Raw genomic sequence first — 26,675 nt, forward strand, 5'->3', positions numbered from 1 at the left:
GGTGTGAAACACAGTAAGTTTTAGCAATCTGGAAGTGAACTCTGAAGCAAAATGAAACATTCACACAAAGCAAAAACAATAAAACATTCACCAAAGCAATAGCCTTTTTAAAATTAGTCATGAAAACTTCAAAGATCTTAAAATAGGTAAATGGTAAGCGCATCATCTGGCCAAAAGACCACGGATCTTGCCTTGGCTTTTACTCTTTACGTCACAATTATCAGTTTCTCATTTGTAGAATAGGAAACTGGGCTTGACATGTCTAAGAGCCCTTCCAATTCTGAAATACTGAGATTTATATTCTTGTAAATTATATAAATCATATATTTAACACTTTTTAAAATGTGGATTTTTTTAACCCATGGCAAAGATAGAACTGCTAACATGTTCTAAGATAAAACACAAAATTTCAAAACCTTCCTTTTGGATCAAGTCTCTAAGGGTACGATTAAAAAATAACTGTATAAAGCAACTGCAAAGAGCTGCATTTTCTCAATTGAAAGGAGACAGGATCACCTGGACAGTGCAGAATATATTTTCTTTAACTAATTACTTCTAGTGCAGCACTGCAGTATTGTTGAGTTTTAAGACGTTAAGGTACTTGTCATACGCTATCCAGAACTCTAATTCTTTTCTCTTCCTCTTAACAAGCCCTCCCAAGTGTAAAAGTGAAATCTGAATTTCATCTAATAAATGTCTGTCTTCACTTTATAGTGTTGTGCTGCAGGTTGTATGACTGAATGGATATGAGAGCAGGAAGAAAGCACGTGGCAAATTGTTTTTAACCTTGCAAATTCTCATAGTGTCTCTTGTAATGTAGTTTTTGGAGAAAAAAAGTAAAAGCAGAAATAATATAAGAAATGAACTCTTGCATAGAACTCCAAAGCCTCTAACATCCTCAAAAATTAACCCCCATAATAGAACATCAGGCCAAAAGGCACAGAGTAAAATAATTTGCAAGAAGACAGTCATAGTTAATTTGGTTTTTCTTTTTTATAGCCATTTTAATCTGAAAAACAGAAAACAAAGATATATTATTTCTAGTTAAATATTGGATGAGCATATTCCATATGCATTTTTCAATCAACATATTTCAAAGGAATTTACCAATTGTCATTTGCTCATTTATTTCAGCTCAGATTTTCCTTTCACTTCTGTAAGTATATAGCCCCCTTCCCTTAAAAAAAAAACCTAAAATTTAAAAAAATTCCACCAAATGTGTTTCAAAGTTTCCTTGTTTTGTAAGAAAAATCTATCCACTGCTGTACAAGTGTGTCTTATGGGTCACCACTGACCCACCGTCATAGCAGCAAAATTGTTATTACAAAATCGAATGCTGCAAACAGAATGATTACAAAGGAACAGGTGAGTTACAATTCAGTCAAATAGCTGTATTATCTTAAAATCTGTGTGGCTTTATATAGAAATTTATTGGACATTTTAATAGCTTTTTAAATTAAGGAATACTTTTTTTTTTTTTGTACCGGGGATCGAAGTCAAGACCTTGTGCTTGTGAGGCAGGCAGCAGAACCACTGAGCTCAATCTCCGGCCCAAGGAATAAAAATTTTCAAGTATTTTTCTAACTTTGTTCAAATGAAATTTTTAAGGGATACTTATGAAGGATGTTTTCTTCAGAACAGTTAAGCTCAGCAATAAAGTACAGTACTAACCAATATAAAATTTGAAAACTGAATTACTTACTTGTAGGTTTCCAGGAACAATAATGCATAATGGTGAAGAACAGTGTTTAAAACAAGCATATTTGCTTTATTCTGAAGTCATGAAACTTTTGTTGTAAGTTCACATCTTCTACATTCTCTTAATTTACTGGATTTATGTAACAGCTATCTTATGAGGAGCTTACAATGCCTTGTGGGCTTATAGATTTCATATTAGACTGCATCAGTATCAGTTGTCAAACATTTTTTTACCTTAAGAATTCCTCTTGCTATATTTTAGAAAATAGCAAGAGAGATGTGATAGAAAACAAAGCAGTAGCAAACTGGAAAATTCATAAAATGAAGCAAGAGGGTGAAAAGTAATCATACCTTCAAAAAAGCCACTCACCTAACAGGTGAAAACTCAGCTTTATTTGATCACTGATTCATCACTGCTTTGAGGAGTTGATGAGAAAAGTAATGAATCTACTCCTTTTCTGAATCTTAAAGATCAATTTTAAACTTTAGATTATAAGATGGTAAACAATCCTTCTTAATAGAGACTATTAATATTATGTGTTGTTTGCTACAGTATCAGTGGATGTACCAAAGCCTATTCATAACAGTGTACAATCATTTATTAGATGTTTTCACTGTCTTTGGAAGGCTAGTATCTTCATTTTTATTAGGAACTAAATGGCAGCCAGTCAGTTTATGAATTTCTGGTGAACATTTAAAATCTTAAATAAAACATTAAGTACTATGTATTTAGCCTTTTCTCACATAAATATAGGCTCTGAAGTATAAATCATCAACACTATCATGTTTCATAAAATGAGTCTTATGAAATTGAAGGTATTAAACCTTCATATTCTGACTATAATGTATTGTAAACAAGGAATAGATTCACATACTTTTAGTCCTATTTTGAAAACTTCTGAATTCAAAGAAGAAATCAACAAATATTTCTAGAACCTAAGGTTTTTTATTATAAAATATGGAATTGTAAATTTTATTTCAAACATAAAGCATTGCAGAACACAAGTAACTTAAAGGTAAGGCAGGCCTTAAGACTTATTGATAAACTACTAAAAAAAAAAAACTTGTCTATTATTGATGGCATTAATTAAGAATTGTTTATTTATACCTAAATATATATTCCTCACAAACATGTATATACACAAAGCTAAGCTGAAATAAAAATATCCTAAAATTCTTACTCAACTGAACATAAGAACGAATGATTGAGGCACTTATTCATAGGCAGATGTTATCTCTGCTTATGTCCTCAGTTAAAATTCATTTAATCATGGCAATTTTTAAAGTATATTAGCTCGAAATCTGATAAATTATTGGCCATTTATGTTCCACTTTAAATGCTTTGTAAAAATATTCTGTAGAAAATCTAAGTTCCAATTTACTTTATGATCTTGGGGAACATTTTAAATTTATATTTAAAATCTTTTATTTCAAAATATTTTGAATTTAAGAGCTTGCATTTTCATACATTTATTTGCAATACATTTGTTTCACACTCTGTCCTAAAAATCCCTAATTTCATTCAGATAGTTTTATTAAGTAAATAATGTTCTGTCCTACAAACTTCATTAGTCTAGCAAAAGCCCCAAACTGTGAACTATTTATGGTACAGAACTCTTCTCTTACCAACTTCGTAAGGCTCTTGCAAATTGTTCCATGAATAGCATTAACTATGGGACCAGAAGTCTAGTCACATAAATATTCAAACTCTCTATTTAAATCCTAAAAGAATCCATTTCAAAACTATCTCCATAAGATATTTATATAAGACACTGCTTCAGTAAAATTGTCAGCTATGTTAATAATTATCACCTGAACCAAGACCACTGCCCTTAATCCATTTTTCAAATGCAAAACTTGAACACAGTGTAATTCGTTTAAGAATCTTTATTGATGTTTTTAACAATTCAGTTTGTTGGATCTCCGTGCAGTTTACAAAAAAAAACTTCAATAGTTCCATATAAACTGCAATCAAAAAAGTAATTACTTTGTCAACGAAGTAATCTGAAGTTGCAAGTTATTTTTTGTAATATGCAGAACAGTAAAATGTAAGCATGCTCTTGGATGCAGGTGCTCTTGTGCACTACGGAGTTATTTTTAAGAGCTTGCTAAGGTCTGCTGGCAGTTTATGGGATGCAATTATTTTCTCCACAATTTAGGTACATGAGAATAAAACTTATTTATGAATAAAGTATTTTTCTCAAAAAAGTTGAGGCAGCTTTTGTTGAATGCTATCTGTGCAAGTACACGTGCTACACCTTGAAATGTACTAAGAGAGACAAGACAGCAAGGAGTCCATGTTCATGCTGAAACTTCAAAGTCCTTCCACACGTGTTGAGCAGTTCCAAGAGGAGGGCAAAACACTGAACAGTTGTTCATTGTCTTACATTAACAGAACACACCAAGAAACTTAACATAACAAGCAAATCCCCTTCACTGCTTTTAAAGTCAGTGGTGTCTACAGTGGAGGGTAGAAATGGAACAAACCTAGTAAGGATAAAGCTTAAGTCTACACCTCATGCAGAGTTGTCCTTTTTCCTGTCCTCTAATGTTTCTCAGACATCTGAATTGGAACTGAGGTTTGTTAATCTGGGGTCCGCATTGATTTCATATCTGTAATGATACCCTTCCATGTGATCCCTGCAGGCATCTCTGATGTTGTGCATCCACTTTTTTATCCCCTTACGGTTCAAGTACAAAACAAGGAGGAAAATTGCACCTATCAGGGCTAAAACAATACCCAGGAATACATAAGAAGTCTGCAGGGATGGAGGGAGGATAGGATCACAGTCCAGGTCAGAGATGTTGAGTTCCACTAGGATTCGATTCCTCATTTTTTCCGGGAACGCACAGGTGAGCCTGGCTTTGCCCTCCACTATCTCGGTCTCCTTGAGCCAGTTCACCATGTCCACCATGTGACAATCGCAGACCCATGGATTGTCCTCCAGAAACACTCTGACATGCGCCAGGCTTTGCAATTCTGCCAGGGTGCCATTGTGAAGGACCTTGAGCGCATTGTCTTCTAGGTGGAGGCTTTCTAGATGTGTAAGGTTTCGAAAGGACAGGTAGGTCAGGCTCACCAGGGAATTGTTACTCAGGTCCAGGTGCCTGAGGCCAGGCAGTTGGGACAGCAAATCCCTGGGCAGGTAAAGAAAGTGATTGCTGGCCAGCTCCAGGCGACGGAGCCCACGAAGTGTGTGGGGCTCCTGCAGGGCCGCTGCCACCATGCGCTCCACGCTTCGGTTCCGGTCGGGGCCCCCAGGGGTCTCCACGTGGTTCAGGATCAGTTCCACCAGGGGGCTGGGGGTCGAGGCGCTGGCGTTGATGCCCGAGAAGGCGAAGGGGCTGAGGTGGGCGAGCGGGTTGTGGCTGAGGTCTAGCTGCCGCAGGCTGGGCAGGTCCTCGAAGGCAGCGGCGTGCACATTCCCCAGGCGGCTGCCGCTGAGGTTGAGGGCGGCCAGCTCGGCCAGAGGCGGGCGACGGGCGAAGGCGCCAGCGGGGAGCAAGGCCAGCTGGTTGCCGGTGAGGAAGAGGGTGCGCACATATGGGGGCAGGTCCGCGGGCACCTCGGTCAGGTTGCGGTTCACGCACTTGACGGTGCGAGCCGCCTCGGAGCACTCACAAGGCGCGGGGCATTGGCTCGACAGAGGAGGCTGAGCGGAAGCCGCCGAAGCCGGGAACAATGCAGAGGCGGTGGAGGAGCTCGCAGAGGAGGTGGGAGAAGACGAAGAGACCCAGCCCAGGAGGACCAGCGCCAGGCGCGCCAGCCGAAACCGCCCGTCCCCGGTGGCCGGGCCCCGAGAGCACCCCCCAGGCATCGCGGCTTGAGGCGCCCGGAGCCGGGCTGGGACGGAGCCCGCTCCGAAAGCTCGGGGGCTGGGCCCGGAGGGCGCGGGCCGGCCGGAAGCTCCTGGAGAAAACTTTCCTCTCGTGGGCGCGGAGGAGGGACACCGCGGCCGGAACTTGGCAAGCCCCTTGCCCGCGGGCGTCCCCCTCCAGGCTGACTCCCCCGCCCTCCCTTCCAGAAAGTACGCACGGCGGTCCGGACGCCCGGCTTCGCGCTCCTCCTCCTGCGCCTCTCCAGCCGCCGCCCTGGGTGGCACCTCCTCGCCTCTTTTGTTAGGTCTCTCTAGGTCCGCCGGGCGACCTGGGACGAGACAGAGAGAAGAGTGAGGAGCGGCGGCGGCCGCGGCTCCCGGCGTGCAGACACCGGCCTGGGCGAGCCGGGTCGTCCCTACCGTGTTCCCGAGACCTCTTTCCGCCTGCCCGCGCGGGCCTTGCCTTTTCCGGCCCCGCCGCTCAGTGTTACCCCGGAGAGGGACGCGCCAGCCAGGACCTGGAGCGACAAGTCCTCCCTCTTCCCTGGCCCGCGCTATATATACGCTTCCAGCCTTCCGCCCTCCTCCTTCCGCGTCCACACTCGTCTTCCGCCTCTAACTTCTCATTAATCCCTAGCGTCTTCCCGAGCAAACTTTTAAACTTCTCGCTCTTCCAGTTCCTTTCTTCCCCGCCTCCGCGGACCACCTGCCTGGCCGGGTCTCCGCTCCGCCCGGACCTCTCCCCCACCCCCACCCTCACCCCCGGTTTAGGTTAGGATGAGAGCGAAGTTTCAGGTTATGGGAGTCTTTGGGTTTCTTTTCGTACCTTCTTGAAGGAGTAGGAAATGGAGGGCCATACACCTGGTCGTCCCCCAGCCTACGCCCCGCCAGCCTCTCAGATCCCAGAGTGGGTTCAGGTCATCTCCAAAGGGGCAGCGGGAGTCAGTGAACAAAGAGGCTAGGACCCTGGGCGGAGTGGCAATCAGGGCGGAGTGGCAATCAGGTCGGAAGCTACTCTGTAGCCCGAGGATGGGGAGGGTCCCCCGCGCCACCTCTGGGTTCCGCCCCGGCCGCTGCTCCCCGCCGCACACCTCCGCGCCCAAAGCCAACTCCAAGTGGCCCACAGTCTCTGTGATTTCCCGGCTCCGCGCAGCGGGCACCGACACCCCTCGCACCCCAGCTGCCGGCCCAACCTCCACAGCTGGGAAAAACCAAGCGGGGGCAGGGGAGGACCGGGCCCGCCGGAGGATTTTGGCTACTCTGCAGACCTCGGCAACCCTAGGTAGCAGGATTTAAGAAGAGAGAGAGTAGGGGGATTCGGGCTACGCGCCTCCTCCTGGTGGAAACGAACCAGAAACTTGCTGGAAAAGGTGAGGGAATCCCTTTTTCTTCCCCCTCGCCAGCATCCTTTGGTGGTTCCACATTTTGCATACTGTATTTACCTCGGACAGGAACAAAACCGCTGGTGAATCTCGTGGAATTCACCCTGCTTCGGGGCACCTTTGGCAGTGATAAGGTAGGTTTAGGCGTGATAGAACAGCACAAAGCAGCAGAAGAAGGAAGTGAGCTGAAAATGTGCCTTGGCAGCAGCAAACGCCCAGTAGGTTGTAAGGACGCTTCAGAAAGTCTCCCCACCAAAGTGGCACCGTAGGCTGTCAACTTCAGATTCGGGTGGAGTTAATGCTCTGCCACCTGCCTCGCCCCCGCACATCCCGGGGAGCTGTGCAACTTGTGAGCAGAGAGCAACTTTAAAAAGGGGTGATATTGGAGAACGGATTCATTCTCGATTCATTAGGTTTTCTCTTCCCAAAATTAAAAGCAGAGAGAAGAAAAGAGCTGCCAAAGCGTTTCAGAAACAAAAGGCAAATACCAACGACTTGAGTCATCCAGAAAGCGGATCCGCCCCCCTTCACCAGACGTGGCGCCGGGTGTCAGTGCGAGTCACTTAAACAGGGAGAGCCCACGGCTGAGATGGCGGGGAGTGGGGCCTGGTAGGGGAGGGTTACCAGGGAGAGCAGAAGTTTGTCCCAGTCAGTCGCCCCAGAGGGTGCCCGACAGGAGCAGGATGATGAGATTAGGGAAAGGGACACAGAATGGTTTATAGGAAGGCTCTATCGTTATACGGGAGGGATTTGAGTCCTGAAAGACATTTCCTGGCGCCAGCAAAATTCTATATCCTCTTTGTCCCACTCAAGTAATTTTCCCCAAGATGTAAGAAGGCCCAGGCTTCTTCATTTTAAAAAGAGAAAGTGGCAATTATGGGAAAGTCGGTTGGAAAAAATTAGACCCAGTATGGAGAAAAATACTGGATGCTGAAGTTTGTTCCTGGGACGTGTGTATTTGACATTGAAGGCCCGGACTCTGGATCTATAACTGATTCCTTTTGGGGAAAGAGATGGTCTGCAGAAACAACAGCAAAACGCCCAGACAAGAACTGCAGAGGCTGGAGTTTGCAGTGATTTGTGCAAAAAAGCCACTTTCATTAATTTACATTTACAGCACATTTACCTAAATCCCTTTTTCTTATTTTAAAAAATATTTTGCAGCATAAATGTGAAACACTGAAAAAATTTCGATAACTAGTAATTTTTTTATCCCAGTTGTGATAATTATATGAATCTATGAACATGTTAAAACTGACAGGATGTTGCACACTGAAGACTCAGTTCTACTAAATGAACATTTCTAAAATTAATGATTCATAAAAAAACTTTAGTAATGCCCTGACATGGTATTAAATCTGATTCTATCTCAAGAGCAACTTCTCTGGCAGAATAATGAGATGCATTTTAGTAGTTAGAAAAATAATACATATTCTCGTCTGATCCTCTAAGCAACTCAGAGGCAAGACATATCATCTGTGTTATTGTATTGTGGTTTTGGTTATTATTCTACTTTACAAATGAAAAACACCAGGGCTTGAGCTTATAATAACTAATACTGACTTACTGTCCCCTACTTGCTAGGTTTTATGCTGATTAGTTTATAGAAATTAGCTCATTTATTCCTCACATCAGAACCCAGGTCCTCTCACTTCAGTTTTACAGATGAGAAAATTAGTACAAAAAGAAATTATATAACTTGTTCGAATGAATGAATGATAAGAGGTGGGAACTAGACCCATTCTGCCTGCCTCTCCCATATATTTTCCATGTCCAACTTCAGAAAGTTTAAGGGGCTTGTGCAAAGTCCTACTCTTCTATTAGGTAGAACATAGATCTCACTCCTGGTTCTCTTTAGACTTCTTAAAGACACCACACAAACCCACACACACACACTTTCTTGTAGCCAGCAACAGGTTATGATAACTGAATGGGGACCAAGAAAGACCCTTTCTGGTTCCAACATTTATTTGCTGTGTGTCTTCTGTATATTCCCATTTCTTAATTTTTAATATAGGACCACTAGTAAAGCTTTAAGTCATTGCCATGGGAATTAATGTAGTCTATGTAACACATTTAGCGAAATCACCGGCTATTATTGTTCTCTCTTTAATTACTTTCCTACCTATCATTTATCATGACCCATTTTATCTGTGACTATGTTACTGATAGAAGTACAAGGATTGATAATTAAAAGATCTTAGAGTTGCCAGATCTAACAAATAAAAATGTAGGATATCAGTTAAATTTGAATTGCTGATAAACTAAGAATAATTTTGTGTATAAATGTGTTCCATGTAATATTTGAGATATATTTTCGCTAAAAAATTGGTTTTTTACAGTTGGAATTCAAATTTAATTGAGTATTCTGCATTTGATGTGGAACAAAGTAGCTCTTAATCTGGCTGAATTAACAGATACAGAAACACAAACTCTCAATGCTGAATTAAGGGCAGTTTGGTGTATCTTTCTATTACACCTGTCACGTATATATTTTGTTTCTTTTTCTGCTATTTTTATATGAATGGGATAATTATATATTATTCATAATCTTTTTTAAAAACAACCACTTATATTTCTGTGTCTATACATATATGCATACCTTCTTTAAAATAAAATATTCCATGTTATTGATTCTTACAATTTTTTAACAGCCTTATTGAAAGATACTTAGATCAGAAGTGACTTTTTAAAGACAGTTCCTTTAAGTGAGAAAAGCTTGCTAGGATCAGTTCTATTTTGATTGTCTTGAGCATTTAATTACCCTAAATTAACATACTTTCTTTACTCTTGACAGCTTGAAATTTTTTTGTATGTAATACTTTTTACGTGCTCCAAAGCAGGGCAGGATTTCAAAGCACATTTTTCCCCATGTATTCTTCCATTCCAAAATGAAATAAAGGGAAGATCCAAATGTCCTGACAAGGAAGGTCCAATTTACTATTTTCAATAGGTCACTATAGCCTCTAGGAAAATGTCTCTACACTATCATTTATTTAGAAGATTGTTTCTACAGAAACCATTTTTCTTCTAATGATGCAAAGAGAAATCATTAGTAAATTATTTAAATATTGCTAAGAAATCCTGGGAAAGCAAGGAATAAGGTTTAAAAAAAAGATGACCGATTATAGCTACTCTCATGGTAACTAGCAGAAAGAAGCCATGAGGTCCAGCATGGACCTACACTAAGATTCTTTAAATACTAGCTAATTTTGATTCTTGTCTTAAATTAATAAAGAGTTAACACAGATGACCATTCAAATGTAAAAAAATACCTGAAACAGAGTCTAGCATTGGTGAACACTAAGCATATGTTATAAAACCATGAACCAACTCTTCAAACCAGAACCACCAACTTGAGAGTCTAATAAAAGAAAGAAAATCAGAAAGAAAATTCTATATGAAAAATAAATTTTAAACATTGTTAATTATTAAAAAGAAAATTCTTCATGAATTGATTTTGAACCACTTTAGAAAAAATGGTGTTTTCTGAGGTATGTAAGTAGATATATATTAAGTAAACTATAAACTAGGGAATGTGTCAAAAAGGACATATTATCTAATTAATACAAGGACAGTTGAAGCTAGTAAAAATATAATAAAGATGTCTCAAAATTAATTAAACATTAAAAAAATTAAAGATGGAACAAACTAAAAGGACCCTTTTAGTGGACCCTTGACTTACGAACTCAGTAGCTTCCTGAGGGCTGGTTGTAACTCAAGTTGGTTGTAAGTCAGTACAGCTGAGATCTGGATGTTTACCTGGGTACACACTATAGATAACAAGAAGCAGATGAATCTTCCATTAACCTAATTAATCCAAGTTGTTGGTATGTCAGGCAGTTTGTAACTTGAGGGTCCACTATGATAGGCTAGAAAGAATAAAGTAGCTTAAAATATGTGACTCTTCTACCATGAGGAAATATTGAAAGATGAGTGAAAACAATTGTATAGTGATATGCAAAACTCTACAAATAGCAAATGTTCTCACTCAACATTAATTCAATAAATGCTTTATGAAGACCACACCCTATGTATCCTATGTATGGTACCTATTTGGCATATTGGATATGATGGATAAACATCCCTGCCCTACACCCACAGCCCAATATATAATGGTGCAAAGCTCAGGATAGAAGGGGTAGAATATGAGAATGTCAGAAGAACGTAATGCCTTAGCTACATTTTGAAGTATTAGTAAGAATTTGCCATTCCAAAACAATAAAGCAAACAAATTGGTGAAAAAGCTACATTTTTTTCAGTTCTGCAAACTATATAGAAAGGAACACAGCACCCACAAGAGGAAGTAGTACAAATCAGGTATGAAATATGGTGGAATCAGATTACTGACCTCCAGTTTAAAAAATGTGATTCTCCTTATAAAGCCAGGAAGCCAATGAAGAGTTCAGTGGAGAAATGATCACATGTGCATTAACTTACAGGCAGAGAAGACTGAGAATAGGGAGAAAAGTTGGGAGATCCACATCAGAGATGAATAAGAGCCAAACTAAGGAGCAAAGCAAAAAATGGAAACAAAGTCTTTGTAAATAGGGAGGGGTGGAGCGGTTGAACGGAGGGCAGGGAAATGGGGAAAAAAATAAGAACCAAGATTTGTAAAGGTACAAATTCCCAATAATGAATGTCAACATATTGTATACCTAAAATGTACCAATAAAATTAATGGGGGGGGGCCAAACTAAAGCAGAGGTAAAAGTTAAGCAAGACAGGAACAGATTTAGATCAATGGCTTGCAACAAGGTGGCACTGTCCCCAGTGGGCATTTTGTATACTTCTGGAAGCACTTTCTGGTTGTCAACAATAATTGAAGAGCACTTCTGGCATTTAGTGGGTAGAGGCCAGGGATTCTAGACATCCTGTAATTAGACGAGCAATGTTATACAGTGAAGAATTGTTCTGTATCCCACTTGACATTCATACATCCATTTAGATAGGCATTCTTGTAGATGAAACCTTGAAGTTTTAGCCTAGAAATTCCATTTCACATTTCAACTCCAAAAACTCATAATATGGTTTTATTATACACTAAAATTTTCAGAAATACAGGTACCTTGTTAATTTTGGAAGAATATTATTTTGTTTGGAACTTTACTAAAAACCAACTGGTATGCAATTCATTCTATTTGAATAACCAACACAACCCACCTGTATCACTTTGCACTTTTAGTTGTGCTTTTTTTTAAGTAATAGCTATCTACTGTTGATTGGTTTTAAGAAAACCTTCACTTGGGTCACAATATTTATACTTGAACTTTGTTCATTTTTCTTCTATACTCAATAGAATGATTAGAGAAAAAATGTTGCTTTTGGTCTAAGATTCTTTTATTGAGCTATGGCACTTGTATATCTATACATTTTGTAGGAATATTAGAACTTCTAAGATTTTAATCCATGATCTCTCCTCTTGCTGAGTTTCTATTTTATTTCAAAATGTCTTATACTTTAAAGCTGTTTTCAATATTCCTTTGAATATTGGTTGAGAGTCTCTTAAATCCTAGATTATTCATAAGTGGTGAAAGTATATTGCTACTTTCTTAGGTCTACTAGTGTAATTATGCCCAAATATTTCTATGTTTCATCACATTATTTAATAATTATTCTCCTTTTTCTTTAATATTCTAATTAATGTATAGTTTTAGAATTATGTTGAGGACGCATTTCACATAAGACTACAAAGAGAATTTTATAAAATATTTGTTTTAAAAAGAAACAAGTTTAGAAAACTTGAAAACAACCTACATAGAGCTTTAAGATGAGCTGGGGATTTAGTCCAGTGGCACTGCACCTGCCTTTCAAGTGCAAGGTCCTGAGTTTGATCCCTGGTACCAATGGAAAAAAAAAAACTCACATAGATCTTTAAGAGTTAGGAACTACAAATTTCAGTGATGTATTTGCTTTGGAGGTGAGAATACAGACATTTATAATTCTAAAAATTTCAGTGTTACAGATAGATTTTATATTTTAAATTTTAAATGATATACAAGAAAAATTTGTATAATTCTAGATTGATGAGTCAAGTATAATTTAGAAGAATCTGAAAAATATCTAGAAAAAGAATAGAACAGTGAACCTATCTAAGGAAGAATCTATTGTTTGAAATTATTGTCTTGTATAAGGAAGTTCTGGTATATATTTAAATCAGCAATGTTACCTCATATCCATCTATAATGTAAATTAATCCAACTTTGGAGATGACATTGAAGAGTTTTCATTTCTCTAATTCCTGCCCAAGATATTTTCCAAACCAAAACTGGAGTTAAGCCAAGAAATGGGAACAGTTGCAATTGTAGCTACCCTAGAAATTTAATTAATTTCAATTAAATTTAATATAGTTCAAAAATGTTTATTAATGTGCTTTCTTTTTTTGTAGTACTCTACTCATTTTGCCTTCCAAACAGAAACACTTCCAAAGCCAACAATTTCTCTTTAAAAATTTCTGATCCTGGCCGAAGGCAATATATTGTGTATCCATCCATGGCAGAAGTTCAGCATATAGACTTAGGCCAAAGTTTAGATACACGATCCCAGCTTTTCTAATCCATTTTATAAGTCTTTCTTATCAAGCCAAAGCACTGTGCATAGATCAATAAGATGGCTGCCAGCACTGTTTGAAATGTTCAAGTCCAGTAGTTAGCATTTATCAGATTTCATTTAGGCTCACCCATACAAAAGCCAAGGAAGAAAGGACCAAACTATTTTGAAATAGAACTTTATCCTATTATCTTGTCAATGACAGTAAAAGGAAGCTAAGGTTTTTTAACTAGGAATGCAACTAGTGTCAAATCACATGGCTAAACAGGGTGATAATGCTAGAATAAAGTTCAGTGCAGAGCAACTGTCAAAGGATGTCAACACTGAACTTGAATAAAAGCCTGTTGGAAGAATGTATGACATTGGGAAGTACTTTAATCCAATAAATACTCATGTAGTGGCATTCAAAAAGTGGTGATATTCAAAGTAGCTTAAGATCAGTGTGGAACAATCACTGACCAATCAGTTCAATAATCAGACAGGAATCCACCTGTAAACAATTAATCAGGGTGTGTTGGTGAATAAAAGGCTGGCATAGCCATAGAATACTAAAGGCACTTAAAGGTTTTTGGTCATGCCTACAACCAGTCTCCATATTATGGACAGTTATGCTAATATAATTCCAAAATTTCCAAGCTTTATGGTAAGAAATTGGAAGTGTCCTTAAAATAAGAAGAGAGGTAGGAATATGGCTCAGTGGTAGAAATGTTTGCCAGGCATACTGGAGACCCCAGATTTAATCCTTAGCACTGCAAAACAAAAACAAAATCAAAACCCTACAGTAAGCAATGGATAAACTGAGTATTCATTATTTATTAAATAAATATCTTCAAGACTATAGGATAAGTGCTTCTAGAAAGTGTCCTGAGAACTGAGGGTACAATGGTGAATAAGACAGACATGGCCCAAGTTTTCACAGAACTTATTACTTCCACTAGTTTATTGAATCAATTGACCTAAGTGTGGAAGTATAGTTTTATTTTTTTAAATTTAATTAAAGTAGTTTGTTATTCAAAACTGAACACATATTAAGAGAGAATAGGATAAAAACCTGTATACCTATTAATCTAGTTTAAAAATAAAAAATATGGTTTGATTTTCATTGTCTTTTGCACATAATTAAAATGTATAATTTGGTAAGTTTTGACTTACATAAATACTCCTGAAACCATCACAACAGGAAAAGAAATTATTTGTCACTCTTAAAAATTTCCTTGTGCCTTTTATAATCCACCTATTTACATGTCACCCTTATACCATTCTATCCCCATGCAACCATTAATTTGATTTCTGTCACTACAAATAAGTTTGAATTTTCTAGCATTTCCCATAAATGTAATCATATACCATATGCATTTTATCTGCTTTTTTCATTCAGCATATTCAATCTGAGATTAATGCACATTATTGCAAGCATCAATGATTCATCCCTTTTATTTATTTACTTCTTTTGCTGAGTAGTATGTCATAGTATTGGTATAGGACATTTTGTTTGTCCTTTGCTTCTTTTTTTTTTTTTACATTTTTTTTCCATTAAGTTTATTGGTACATTTTAGGTATAAAATACAGTTACATTCACCATTGGGATCTTGTACCTTTACATGATGTATTTTGGCTCTTATTTTTTTCCCCTTCCCCTGCCCTCCCTTCACCCTCTGCACCCTTCCCTATTTGCAAAAGCTTTGTTTCCATTTTTTTTTCTTTTCTCATATTTTTTCTTTTCCCTTCTTTCCTTTCCCCTACCCCTCCCACTTCTCCTACTCCTTTAGACCTTTTATTCCTATTACACAATATCAATTATACATTTTTTTAATTACAATATCAAAATTTAGAGGACATTACCAAAGATTTTACAGAATTTAAAAGGATATAGAGAGCATATTATAAAAATCATTTGAAATAAATTTGACAACTTCCAAGAAGTACCTTGGAAGACAAATTAATGAAACTGACTCTGGAGGAAATATAAAATTGGAAGACCACCTATTAAAGAAAGTACATTCCTAGCTCAAAATCCTACCTATATGACAACAACAGGCTCATATACATTTTAACTGAGAAATTATATCAAACATTTAAAGCAGAAGAAAGAAGGAACACTTCTCCCCTCATTTTAGGAAATCAACATTGTGGTAATACTAAAACTGGATAAAGATAATAGAAGAAAAAAGTATGAACATAGATAAAAATTTGTTTAACAAAATAAACTATTAGATCTGGCAGTGTGTAGAAAGTGATTTTATTATAGGGATGACAGCGTTGGTTCAGCATTGGAAGATCCACCCCCACAAGTTACCATTTTAACAGAGGAAAGGAAAAAGCCATATGATCTTGTCACTAGTTGGAGAAAAAGTATTGGACTAAATTCTACAGCTGTTCATGGTAAAAGTTATCAGGAGAGTAGAAGTAGAACAGAACCTTCTCAACAGATCAAAGACATGTACTCCATACTTCCAGCAAAAACTCCTTATATGAATGGAGAATATACAATGCTTTCTTCCTAAGATGAGAAACTCTTCATTTGCCCGTTAAACTTTGAAACATAGGCCCAAACCAAAATAGTCTGGCAATAAAATGACACAATTAGGATAGGATTAGCAAGGTAGAAGCAAAATCTTTGTATGTAGATGAAATGATCATCTACAGAGAAAATACTAAGAAATCTCTAGGAGCCCCTAGAACCTGTATTTGAATTTAGCAAGATTAGAAAACACAAGGTATATATAAAAATTCAGGTCTATGTATACTTGGTATAAACGAAGAATTGGATATTGAAATTTAAAAGTTATGTAGGAGTGCAAAGGACCCAGAAAAGTAAAAAAGAAAAAAACAACCGTGTTGGAAGACATTTAGTTCCTAAGATTAAGACTTCCTCTAAAGCTACAGTAATCAAGGAACTGTTGGCATAAGGAAAGACATATAGATCAATGGAATAAGACAGAGAATCTAGAAATAGAACCATACATATATGGTTCACTGAGTTTTGAAAGATTATTTAACATTAACATTTTATAGAACATAAACTCAATTCAAGAGCAGAGGAAAAGATAGTGTTTTCAGCAAATGGCACTAGAATACCTGGTGTATATGAATATCAAAAATTAACCTCAATCATTTATTTCCATACATAAAAATAACTTGAAAGGATCTATGAACCTACATATGAAAGACTAAAACTATAAAACTTTAAGAAGAAATTATAAGGGAAACTGTTTATGAATTTAGGGTAGGCAAGAATTTCCTAGGATACAAAAACATGGTGTATAAAAGAAATAAATTGATAAATGAGATTCCATCAGAATTTAGAATTTTAAATGACATCGTTAAGAAAATGAAAAGTAGTCCTTAAACAGACCATATTTATAATGCATATAACCTAAGACCAGAATATATAAAGAACTCTTACAGCTCATTAATACCCAACCCAATTTTAAAGTAGACACAAGAAGATGATAAATAGCCAGTATAGCACAAGGAAAGATGTACAACACTAGAATCAGAAAAATACTAATCAGTACAGTAACAAGATGGTATTATACACCCATTAGGGTGATGAAGTTAACAGTTTTAGAAGAACAAATGTCAGCTTAGGTGTGAACCAGTTAGAACTGTCTAATATGAATCTAAAATGACAAAACCATTTTGGAAAACAATATAGAAATTTCTTGTATTACTGCTAAGAAACAACAGTTCTGTTCTTAAGTTTTTACTTAAGAGGAATGAAAACACATGTTCACAATAGATTTGTACATACCAGTTGACGATCACTTATCTGAAATTCTTGGGACCAGAAGCATTTCAGATTTTGGTTTGAAATGCACTTGATCTGCAAAGAGGATAGCTACTCCTGCTTTTTTGGGGGTTCCTGTCACATGGAGTATTGTTTTCCACCATTTAACTTTCAGTCTATGAGTTTCTTTTTGAATTAAGTGTGTTTCTTGTATGCAGCATATTGTTGGATCTTGCTTCTTGACCCATTCTGCCAGTCTATTTCTTTTGATTGGTGAATTGAAACCATTAACATTGATAGTAATAACTGATATGTATGGACTTATCATTGTCATGACTTTTTCTTTTTGTTGGATTCTCCCCCTTTGCATTTAATTTCTTGTAGTGCCAGATGGATTCATTCTGCTGGGCTTCCTAGGGTTGTCATCCTTGTTGTCTTTTCCTAGGATATTGTCTAAAATTTTTTAGAGTGCTGATTTGGTATTCATGAAGTTCCTAAGATGCTCTTTGTCATGAAAGTATCTTATTTCTCCATTAATTTTGAAAGATAGTTTTTCAGGGTACATCAATCTGGGTTGGAGGCTGTTTTCCTTTAGAGCTTGAAATACATCAGTCCAGGCTCTTCTTGCTTTGATGGTTTGTGTTGAGAAGTCTGCTGTGATTTTGATGGGCTTTCCTTTGTATGTGATTTGTTTCTTTTCTCTAACTGCTTGTAGAATTTTGTTCTTCTGTTGGGCTTCTGGAATCTTAATTATATGCCTATGTGTAGATTTTTTTTGTTCATGGCTAGTTGGAGTCCTATATGCCTCACTTATCTGTATGTCAACCTCTTTTCCCCTGCTTGGGTAGTTTTCTGCCATCACTTCTGTGAATAGTTTTTTTATGTCATCTGCAGTCTCTCCTGTTTCTTCATTGACTCCAATATCTGAAATTCTGTCCTCACATTGGTTCATTCTGCTGCAGAGACTTTCAGTGGAGTTTTTAATCTCCTGGAAATCTGTTTGCATCTGTTTTATGGATTCCATTTGTTTCCTATGTTGGGATTCCATCATGTTCCTCAGCTCCTCTATTTTTTTTTCTGTGTCCTCTCTAGATTTATTAATCATGTCTTGCATTATGGGCACAATCTCTGTTGTTATCTGAGAAATTATTTCTGATTTCATTTTTTCCAGATCCTCTTTTGTTGCCAGTTCAGGGAGTCCAGGTGGTTGAGTATCAGAGTGTTCCATCTTGTTTCCCTTTGGGATTCCTTTAGGTGATCTGGAAGTCTATTTTTGAGACTTGTTTATGTGTCTTCTCATTTTGACGGGGGGTGGGGTGGGGTGGGTTTGCTGTTGGTGCCCGTGAGGCAGCTCACCTCCTTTGTGCTGGGAGTGGTGGTGGTACAGCGGCCCCGAACCCTCCTCCTGGGCTCTGGGAGCAGCTCACCTCCTCTGTGCTGGGGGTGGTGGTGGTATGGTGGCCTGGAAGCCTCCTCCTGGGAGCTGGGAGCAGCTCACCTTCCCTGTGCTGGGGGGGGGGTGCTATCTTTTGCCTCTTGATGGACATTGGACTACTTCCAGTTGGGGCTATCACACATAAGGCTGTGTGAAACACTTACAAAGTTTAGTCTTTGTATAGACATATGCTTTTGAAAGTGGTTGGGTTTTTTTGATAAATTTATTTTTAATTTATTCAGAAATTTCCAGACTAGCATCCAAAGTGGTTGGACCATTTTGCATTACAACCAGTGGGGAATAAGAATTGCAGTTGCTCTACATCATTCCAACACTTGTAATGGTCAGATTTAAAAAATTTTAGATATTCTACAAGGTATGCAGTTATATCTCATTTTGCATTTCATAATATGCTTTTTTGCCAGTCATGTATCTACTTTCATGAAATCTCTGGCCAATTCATTTGCCCATTTTTTAACTGAGCTGCTTGTTTTCTTATGATTAAATTTTAAGGGTTCTTTACATATATTTTGTAGCTAGTAAGAAATAATAAATTAGAGTTCTATACCAAGACAAAAACTGTTGAAGCTCATAACTTCAGGAAAAAGTAAAGAATCCTACAATCGTTACCACCCCCCCCACCACCCCACCAAAAAATAAATGGTTCTTGTAAAAAAAGAAAATATGATTCAGTTTTCTCTCTTGCTCTAAGAGATGTTAGAAAAATTTGGAGCACTATCCATAGCCAGAGTTTTAAAAAATATTTTAATTTTGTAAAAAAATACATAATGCATTAATGCATTTAAACAGTCAAACATTTTAAAATGATAGAAGGGGAAACAGTTGCAGTGACATGCCAATTGTCCCAGCTACTCGAAAGGCTGGGACAAGAGGATTGATTGAGCCCAGGAGTTGGGGGGGGGGGGCAAAGCTGAGTAACGTAGTAAGTCCCCATCCCTTAAAACCTAACTAAATAGAACTAACAGAAGGGTATACACCAACAAGTTTCCCTTTTTGCTTATCCCTTAGCCACAGGCAACCAACTTTGATCAGGTTTTTATGTGTATTTTCTAGTTATATCTTATGTACATGTATGTAAATTCATTTGTACAAATAATTAAATACTACACATTGTTTTGTACTTTGTTAAATTTAATAATAACTCTCAGAAATAATTCCTTATTAGTACAATGAACTCTTTTAAAGGCCGATGGTATCCACTGGACAGTATATTGACTATTACCAAACCACCTGAAAATTCAGTGTCTTAAAATAAGTTATTGAGAGTATAGCTTACATATCTTTTAATTAGCTGAGGATTGGACGATCTGGGTTGGCCTTGTTTGGCAAATTACTAGTCTAGACTTACTCATACTTCTGCAAATTAACTGGTGGACTCTATTCTAGGCTGGGTTTGATTAGGGCATCTTGATTGAAGATAGTTCTGTGACACGTGACCCTTCCCTCCTCCCAACACTAGTGGAAAAGCTGAAGCATGTTATTCTCATGGCAATAGTGGAAGCACAAGACCAAGCAAATGCAATCCATGTTAAGTCTTTTTTAAGATACTACTTGAATCTCATCTGTTAACATGCTATAAACCAACAGAAATTACATGCTAATGCCAAGAAGCAGGAAATTATACCCAACTAAAAGTGGGAGAGGACTATGAAGTGACAGTGTAAAAGGCATGTATTAAGGAAAATATGAAGAAATGAGGTTATTGATGCAATCTGCATACTACAAACTGATGCACCACAATTTATTCAAACAGTGCCCCTATTTACATCTTATCAGTCTTGCTATCACAAGCAATGGAGCAATGGATAAGTAAATATGTCATTTTCCACATATGCTAGTGTATCTATAGGATAAACCCTTAGAAATGAAATTGTTGATTAAAGGAGATGATATGGGCTTTTGTAATTTTGATAGCTATGGCCAAAGTACTGTTCAGAGATGATTGGTGATTGATTATAATAGTGTATTTCCACCAGCAATGTTGGGACCATATTACTATTTAAATCTTTGCCACTTTTCATGTGAAAATGCAATCTTCGCATGACTCTAATTTTTATTTTTCTTGGTATAAGTAAGTTTGACAATCTTTTTATGTGTCTAAAAGTCATTGGTATTTCTTTCTTTGAATTCCTCTATTCTTGTCTTTTGCCCATTTTGTTCAAGTGAGCTTGAAAATTTTATCATTGATTTGTATGTATTAGAAAAAGTAGTACCTATTTATTAAATTAGTTACAAATGTTGCTGCATTTTGGGAGGACTTTTGTTGAGGAAGTTTTTAAATATAGTCTTCATTTTAATATAGTCTAATTTATCACTCTTTTGTGGCCTCTGGGTTTTGTATGATACTTAGCAAGGCCTTCACTCCAAAATTATAACATTTTGTTTTTTATACTTACATTTTTATTATCTGAACGTATTTTTTTCAGCGCTACATAACAAAGCGTAACATTTTATCAACTAACTAATTAAAATAAAATAGCAGTGAACAACTCAAACCCACAGTGGTTTTTTAAAGTCAAAAATAAGCCACTCATGGTGGCACACTCTTAAATTCCCAGCACTTGTGAAGGCTGAGGCAGGAGGGCTGGAAGATCAAACCCAGACTGGTAACTTCAGACTTAATGAGACCCTGTCTCAAAATAAAAAATAAAAAAGGGCTGAGGATATAGTTTAACACAAAGGCCCTGGATTCAGTCCCCAGTAAAATAAGAAAATTAAAAGGCCAGAAATAGAATAAGATATTTAAGCTATGGCATTAAAAGAAATATTTAACTTCTCTATTAATAATAAAGCCTGTGAGCTTTGAAGACCCCAGTCACCTTCCTAACAAGGCCATTTTGCATAACAGTGGGCTCCAGGTGAGGTAGTAGCCCCCTCTGTGTCTATAACTGTGTTCAGTGTAATGGACAGGACCATTTCCCATAGTACCAGTAGCTATAGGGCCTGCCTTCTGGCATAAACAGAGAGAATAAAAAATCAGAAGATTTTATATATTCTACTACTTCTCTTCTTGTGATTTATTCCCAATTAATACTATTTCATCTCACTAATGTTGAGTTCTGATTCCTTTGCACAACTCTCTTAATAACAAAATTTGACAATGTTGTCATCAAATTATAGCAAAATAACACTTAGAAATTTAGATGAAAAATACTATTAAGTGAAACTCAATGGTATATAAAATGAAAATTATCTCTTAAACAGTATATTTTTTCAGAAATTCAATTATTCAACCCTGGAAAATTTATTAATATTACTCATAATATTTATATATGAAAGAAGGAAAATCACATAACAATGTCAACACATGCTGAAAAGGCATTTAATAAAATACTTTGCCAATTAAAACCTTTAGAAAAATAAAAGTAAAGATTTATTGTGTCAAGACTAGAAGAATGCCAGCTTTAAAAGGGTGATTTGTAAATAATTTGTATATTGGGTGGGGTGATTGTTAAATGTAAATAAGAGACATTAAGTGCCTTGCAATGTAGCTGATACAAAAACATGGGGACAGATGCTAGTAATACCTTCATATGTCATAAGCAGATTTTGAATAAGACAGTCCCCCAGTCACAAGACAGCTGCTGGAATACTCAGACCAATACTGTTGAATTATTTTTTATTCTTCCCTCTTAACTCTGTACTCAATTCTTCTTCCCTGTAATCTTTGGGGATTCCCTAATTATAGAGGAGGAAGAAATTACTCCCTCAATGAATAGTAGTATTTGGGTTAGGCCTTTGAGGTCAGACTCAATTGACTTTGATTCCAGTTTAGTCATGCTTGAGTCTGAATTCTGATGTTCTGATTCCATCTTAAATGAGAATTAAAAGTGGTCATTAATTGTTACCGACTTCTCAGAAAAGAGACTTTCCACAACTACCACTCCAAAACCGGACACCTTTTATCAAGAGTTGAATTTACTTTCATGTAGTGTTTTTCTGCATAGTTATAAAAATAATATTTAAAAGGATACTGGTGAAAAGACTTCTGGAATGGGTAAGAGAAGAATTCTGAACCCCAGCAAAATGAGCCAAGCTGGCAAAACTATGTAAAATAATCATTTAAAGTTTCTGGGAATTGTACCAAGGGCACACAGCAAATGAGCCTTTAGCTATACTAATAAAATGAAAAACTGAAAAGAAATTATATTAGAACTCTCAGAATAGTGGGAGTCTGGGTCATTGAGCCAGTGCTTATTCTCCTTACAGACAAGCTCACCTAAGCAGAAGTGAGTGTGGCCAAAAAGACAAGGCTCCCTTCCTCCTCAGCTCCCAATCAAATGTTACCATGTTTTATCAGGAAGAGGACCCAACATATCTTAATCCCCATAAGAGGCAAAATTCCTGGTGACTGTGGTGAATTGATCCAATGGTGTCTTCTTCACTTCAGGTCCCATCTATATGGAGGCTCTGTTCCAAGCACAACAGGTCAAGAACATTGGGGTCTGAATTGCCCTCATCTTAACTTATAGAACATCAGGTCTACACCCAGAAAGACAAACTGAAAATATCAGAGACAATGAACTTCATCCTCCATCCTCCTGGAATAGTAATTTTGCCCCTGGGGTAGAGACAACTCATACAAAAAGGAGAGTTCTGAAGCTCTTCCCTAGGGAAATGAGTTTATTTGAAAGAGAATGCTAGAAGTTCAAACTTCAGGTTACTTTAAAAAATAACTACACTTAATTAAAATGAACAAACTGAACCATAGTCCAGGCAGTTCACCAGAGAAAAAGTGAGAGAAAAAGGTAAGAAGAGCCTTTCTGAAGTCAGAATAAATTCTCAGAGACAGAATTCTCAGGCCTAAAAACTGCCCTGCATGAATTTGAACTGTTAATTTAACTTGCTAAATGAATAAAATAATTTTAAGAGTATAAAAGGATATTCTTATTTCATCTTATTTAATTTAAAGTGCAACTTTAAATTAAATATAAATAAATATATATAAGATATATATATAAAATACAGTGTATATAATTATATTGCTGGATGAAAACTCATGCACATGTAAGACATTTACTAATAATAACATAAAGAAGGAGGGTGAAAGAAAAGCTGTGTTAGGCCAAGGAAGTGATATCAGATGGTAATGCAGATCTATGGAATGTATATGGAGAACCAAAAATAGCAAATAATATTGGGTTAATATAACAAACTTTATTAATACATAATTTTCTTTCTTTTCCCAAGTAGTTTAGTAGCAAACTTACAGAGTACTAATTATAACAATGTATCATTGAGTTAGTGACACATAGAGATGTAAAGTGTACAAAAATAATAGCACAAAAATGGGATGAGAAAATAGAGCTATGTAAGAGCAATATTTTCATGTCACTGTAATTAAGTTTATATAAATTGGAGGTAGATTCTAATAATATATATGGTAAACCCAAAAGTAACAACTAAGAAAATAATTTTTAAAATAGTGAAAAAGTAACTGCAGTGATTAAAATACTACTGTAGAAAATATTCATTTAATGCAGATGAGATCAGTAGGGGAAATAGGAGAAAGAAAAAAGACATAAGATACATAGAAAACAAAAATGATAGACATAAGTCTAGCTATATCTATAATAACATTAAATGTGAATGAATTAAATAATCCAATCGAAAAGATTGTCATGCTAGATAAGAAAATGTGACCCAAGTATTTCTGTCTATAGCAGAGACACTTTATAGCCAAAGATACAAATAAATTGCAAGTAAAGTAATTGAAAAAAATATACAAACAGCAACCATACGAAACCTTGATTGCTTTACTAATATTAAACACAATGGATGTTAAAATGAAAATAAATATTACTGGATATTGATCGGACATTTTATGAAATAAAAGAGTCAATCTGTCAGAAAATTATAACCATTATAAACAGATATGCACCTAACAAAAAGCCCCAAAATAGGTAAAACAATGAACAGAACTGAAAGGAAAAATAGACAATCCAACAACAGTAAACTTTAATATATTCTTTAACATATTCTTTAATAATGCATAGAATATCCAAGTAGAATATTAACAAAGAAATGAAAAAATTGAATAACAGTATACACAAAATAGAACAGACATCTGTATATCTGTATAATATTCCATACAACAACAACAAAATATGAGTTCATGTAAACATATGGAATATTTTCTAAGATATACCATATTCTGACCCATAAAATAAACTTTAACAAATCTAAAAGGATTGAAGCTATAGAAACTATTTCTCTGATCATAATGGATAGATATTAAAAATCAGTAACAAAAAGAAATTAGGACATTCACAAGTACATGGAAATTAAGCCATATACTGTAAGTAATTAATGAGCTAATAAGAAATCAAAAGTAATATTAGAAAGTATTTTAGGATGAATGAAAATTAAGATGCAACATACTAAAACTTATGTAATGCAGCTATAGCAGCACTTAGAGGAAAATTTATAGCTATAAATATCTATATTTCAAAAAAAGAAAGTCAACCTTAAACAATGACATACATTATAAGACATTGATAAAATTAAACCCAAAGCAAACATAATGAGTGAATAATAAAAATTAGAACAGAAATTAATGAAGTAGATAAAAATAACAGAGATAAAAAAGCAAAGTTGGTTCTCTTAGTCACTTTCCTCAACTCTGGGACAAAATACCCAGCATGCAATTAAAAGAGGAGATTTTTTTGGCTCACCTATGGTTGGGGGGCTCCTAAGAAGAAACAGCAAGGCAGAAGAGCATGGTGAAGTAAAGCTGTTCATGTCATGAGAGCAAAGTGAGGAACCAGGGAGAGAAATACCCTACCACATCACACCCCCAGTGACTCACCTCTTCCCACCAGGCCCTGCCTCGTAACATCATAGTTAGCTGTATTGCCCACAAGATTCAATCACCTTCTAAAAGCTTTGCCTATGAGCATATGAGGCTTTGGGGGAGGACATCTAGATATAAACCATAATATTGATGATTAAAAAAAATCTACAAAATAATAAAAAATTAATTTTGACAATAACAAAAAGGCTCAAATTACTGAAATCAGGAAGGATGAGACAATACTAGTAACCTTAAAGAAAAAAAATTATGAAAGAATACTAAAAACAACAATGTGCCAACAAATTTGATATTAGATAAAATGAACCAATTTATAGAAATGCATAAGCTACTGAAACTGACTCAAAAAGAAAACAGAAAATCTAAATAGACTTACAAGTTCAGATAGAATTAATAAGAACAGAAATAATAATAATAATCTCCCCAAAATCAACTCCCAGATGACTTTACTGCTTAATTACTCCTTTAAAGAATAATTAATTCCAATTCTCAAACTTGATAAAATTAAACCCAAAGCAAGCATAATGAGTGAATAATAAAAATTAGAGAAGAAATCAAAGAAATAGATAAAAATAACAGTGAAGATAAAAAATTCTGAAAGTTGGTTCTCAGTCACTTTCCTTGTCTCTGGGACAATATACCCAACATACAACTTAAAAGAGGAGAACATTTCTCAATTCATTCAATGATGCCAACATTATCTTGATACCAAAATCTGACAGATATCACAAGAAAAGAGAAGTACAGATCAATATCTCTTATAAATATAGATCCTAAAGTCATTTAGAAAACAACTAGCAAATTCAGTAATACAAGGAAAGGACTGTACACCATTATCATTTAAAGATTTACATTCAGGAATGCAAAGTGATTTAAAATCGACACAAATTAATGTAATATGCTCAATCAATGGGAGTGAATTTCAGTTGATACAGAAAGAGCATTTGACAAAATTCAACATCTCTTTAAAAAAAGTTCACAGCCAAGATGACATTGAATTCAGAAAGACTGAATGGTTCCCCTCAAAAATCAGGAAAAAGTTCAAGGATATCTGCTCATTCCTTTTTAATATTTCACTGGAGATGCTACCTAAAGCAATTAGGCAAGAAAATGAAAGGCATTCAAAGTGGTAAAGAAGCAATACAATTATCTCTCTTTTCTGATAACATGATCTTTTCTTATGTAGAAAATCATAGAGAATACACCAAAAAAATTAATAGTTTTTTAAAAC

General features: G+C 36.4%; 1 protein-coding gene across 7 annotated transcripts in view; it reads right to left on the reverse strand.

Moving 5' to 3' along the window:
- Positions 1-3,570: 3,570 nt before the first annotated feature.
- The window catches only part of Tpbg (trophoblast glycoprotein), an 85,965-nt gene continuing 62,860 nt past the window's right edge, over positions 3,571-26,675 (reverse strand). The window contains exons 1-3 of one of the 7 annotated variants that reach the window (XM_004860283.4): positions 6,959-7,398; positions 6,343-6,482; positions 3,571-5,845 (exon numbers count right to left, since the gene is read on the reverse strand). In XM_004860283.4, coding sequence (XP_004860340.1) covers positions 4,254-5,845; positions 6,343-6,373 — 1,623 coding nt within the window. In that variant the 5' untranslated portion in view covers positions 6,374-6,482; positions 6,959-7,398 and the 3' untranslated portion in view covers positions 3,571-4,253. Of the gene's footprint in view, positions 5,846-5,936; positions 6,248-6,342; positions 6,483-6,607; positions 6,910-6,958; positions 7,399-26,675 lie in introns of those variants that run through there. The other 6 variants (XM_004860282.4, XM_004860284.4, XM_087188127.1 and 3 more) reach the window with 6 other exon arrangements.

Source organism: Heterocephalus glaber, unplaced genomic scaffold (assembly GCF_053883595.1).
Source record: "Heterocephalus glaber isolate CG9 unplaced genomic scaffold, H.glaber_assembly_v1.0 deba00001523, whole genome shotgun sequence".
NCBI lineage: Eukaryota > Metazoa > Chordata > Mammalia > Rodentia > Bathyergidae > Heterocephalus > Heterocephalus glaber.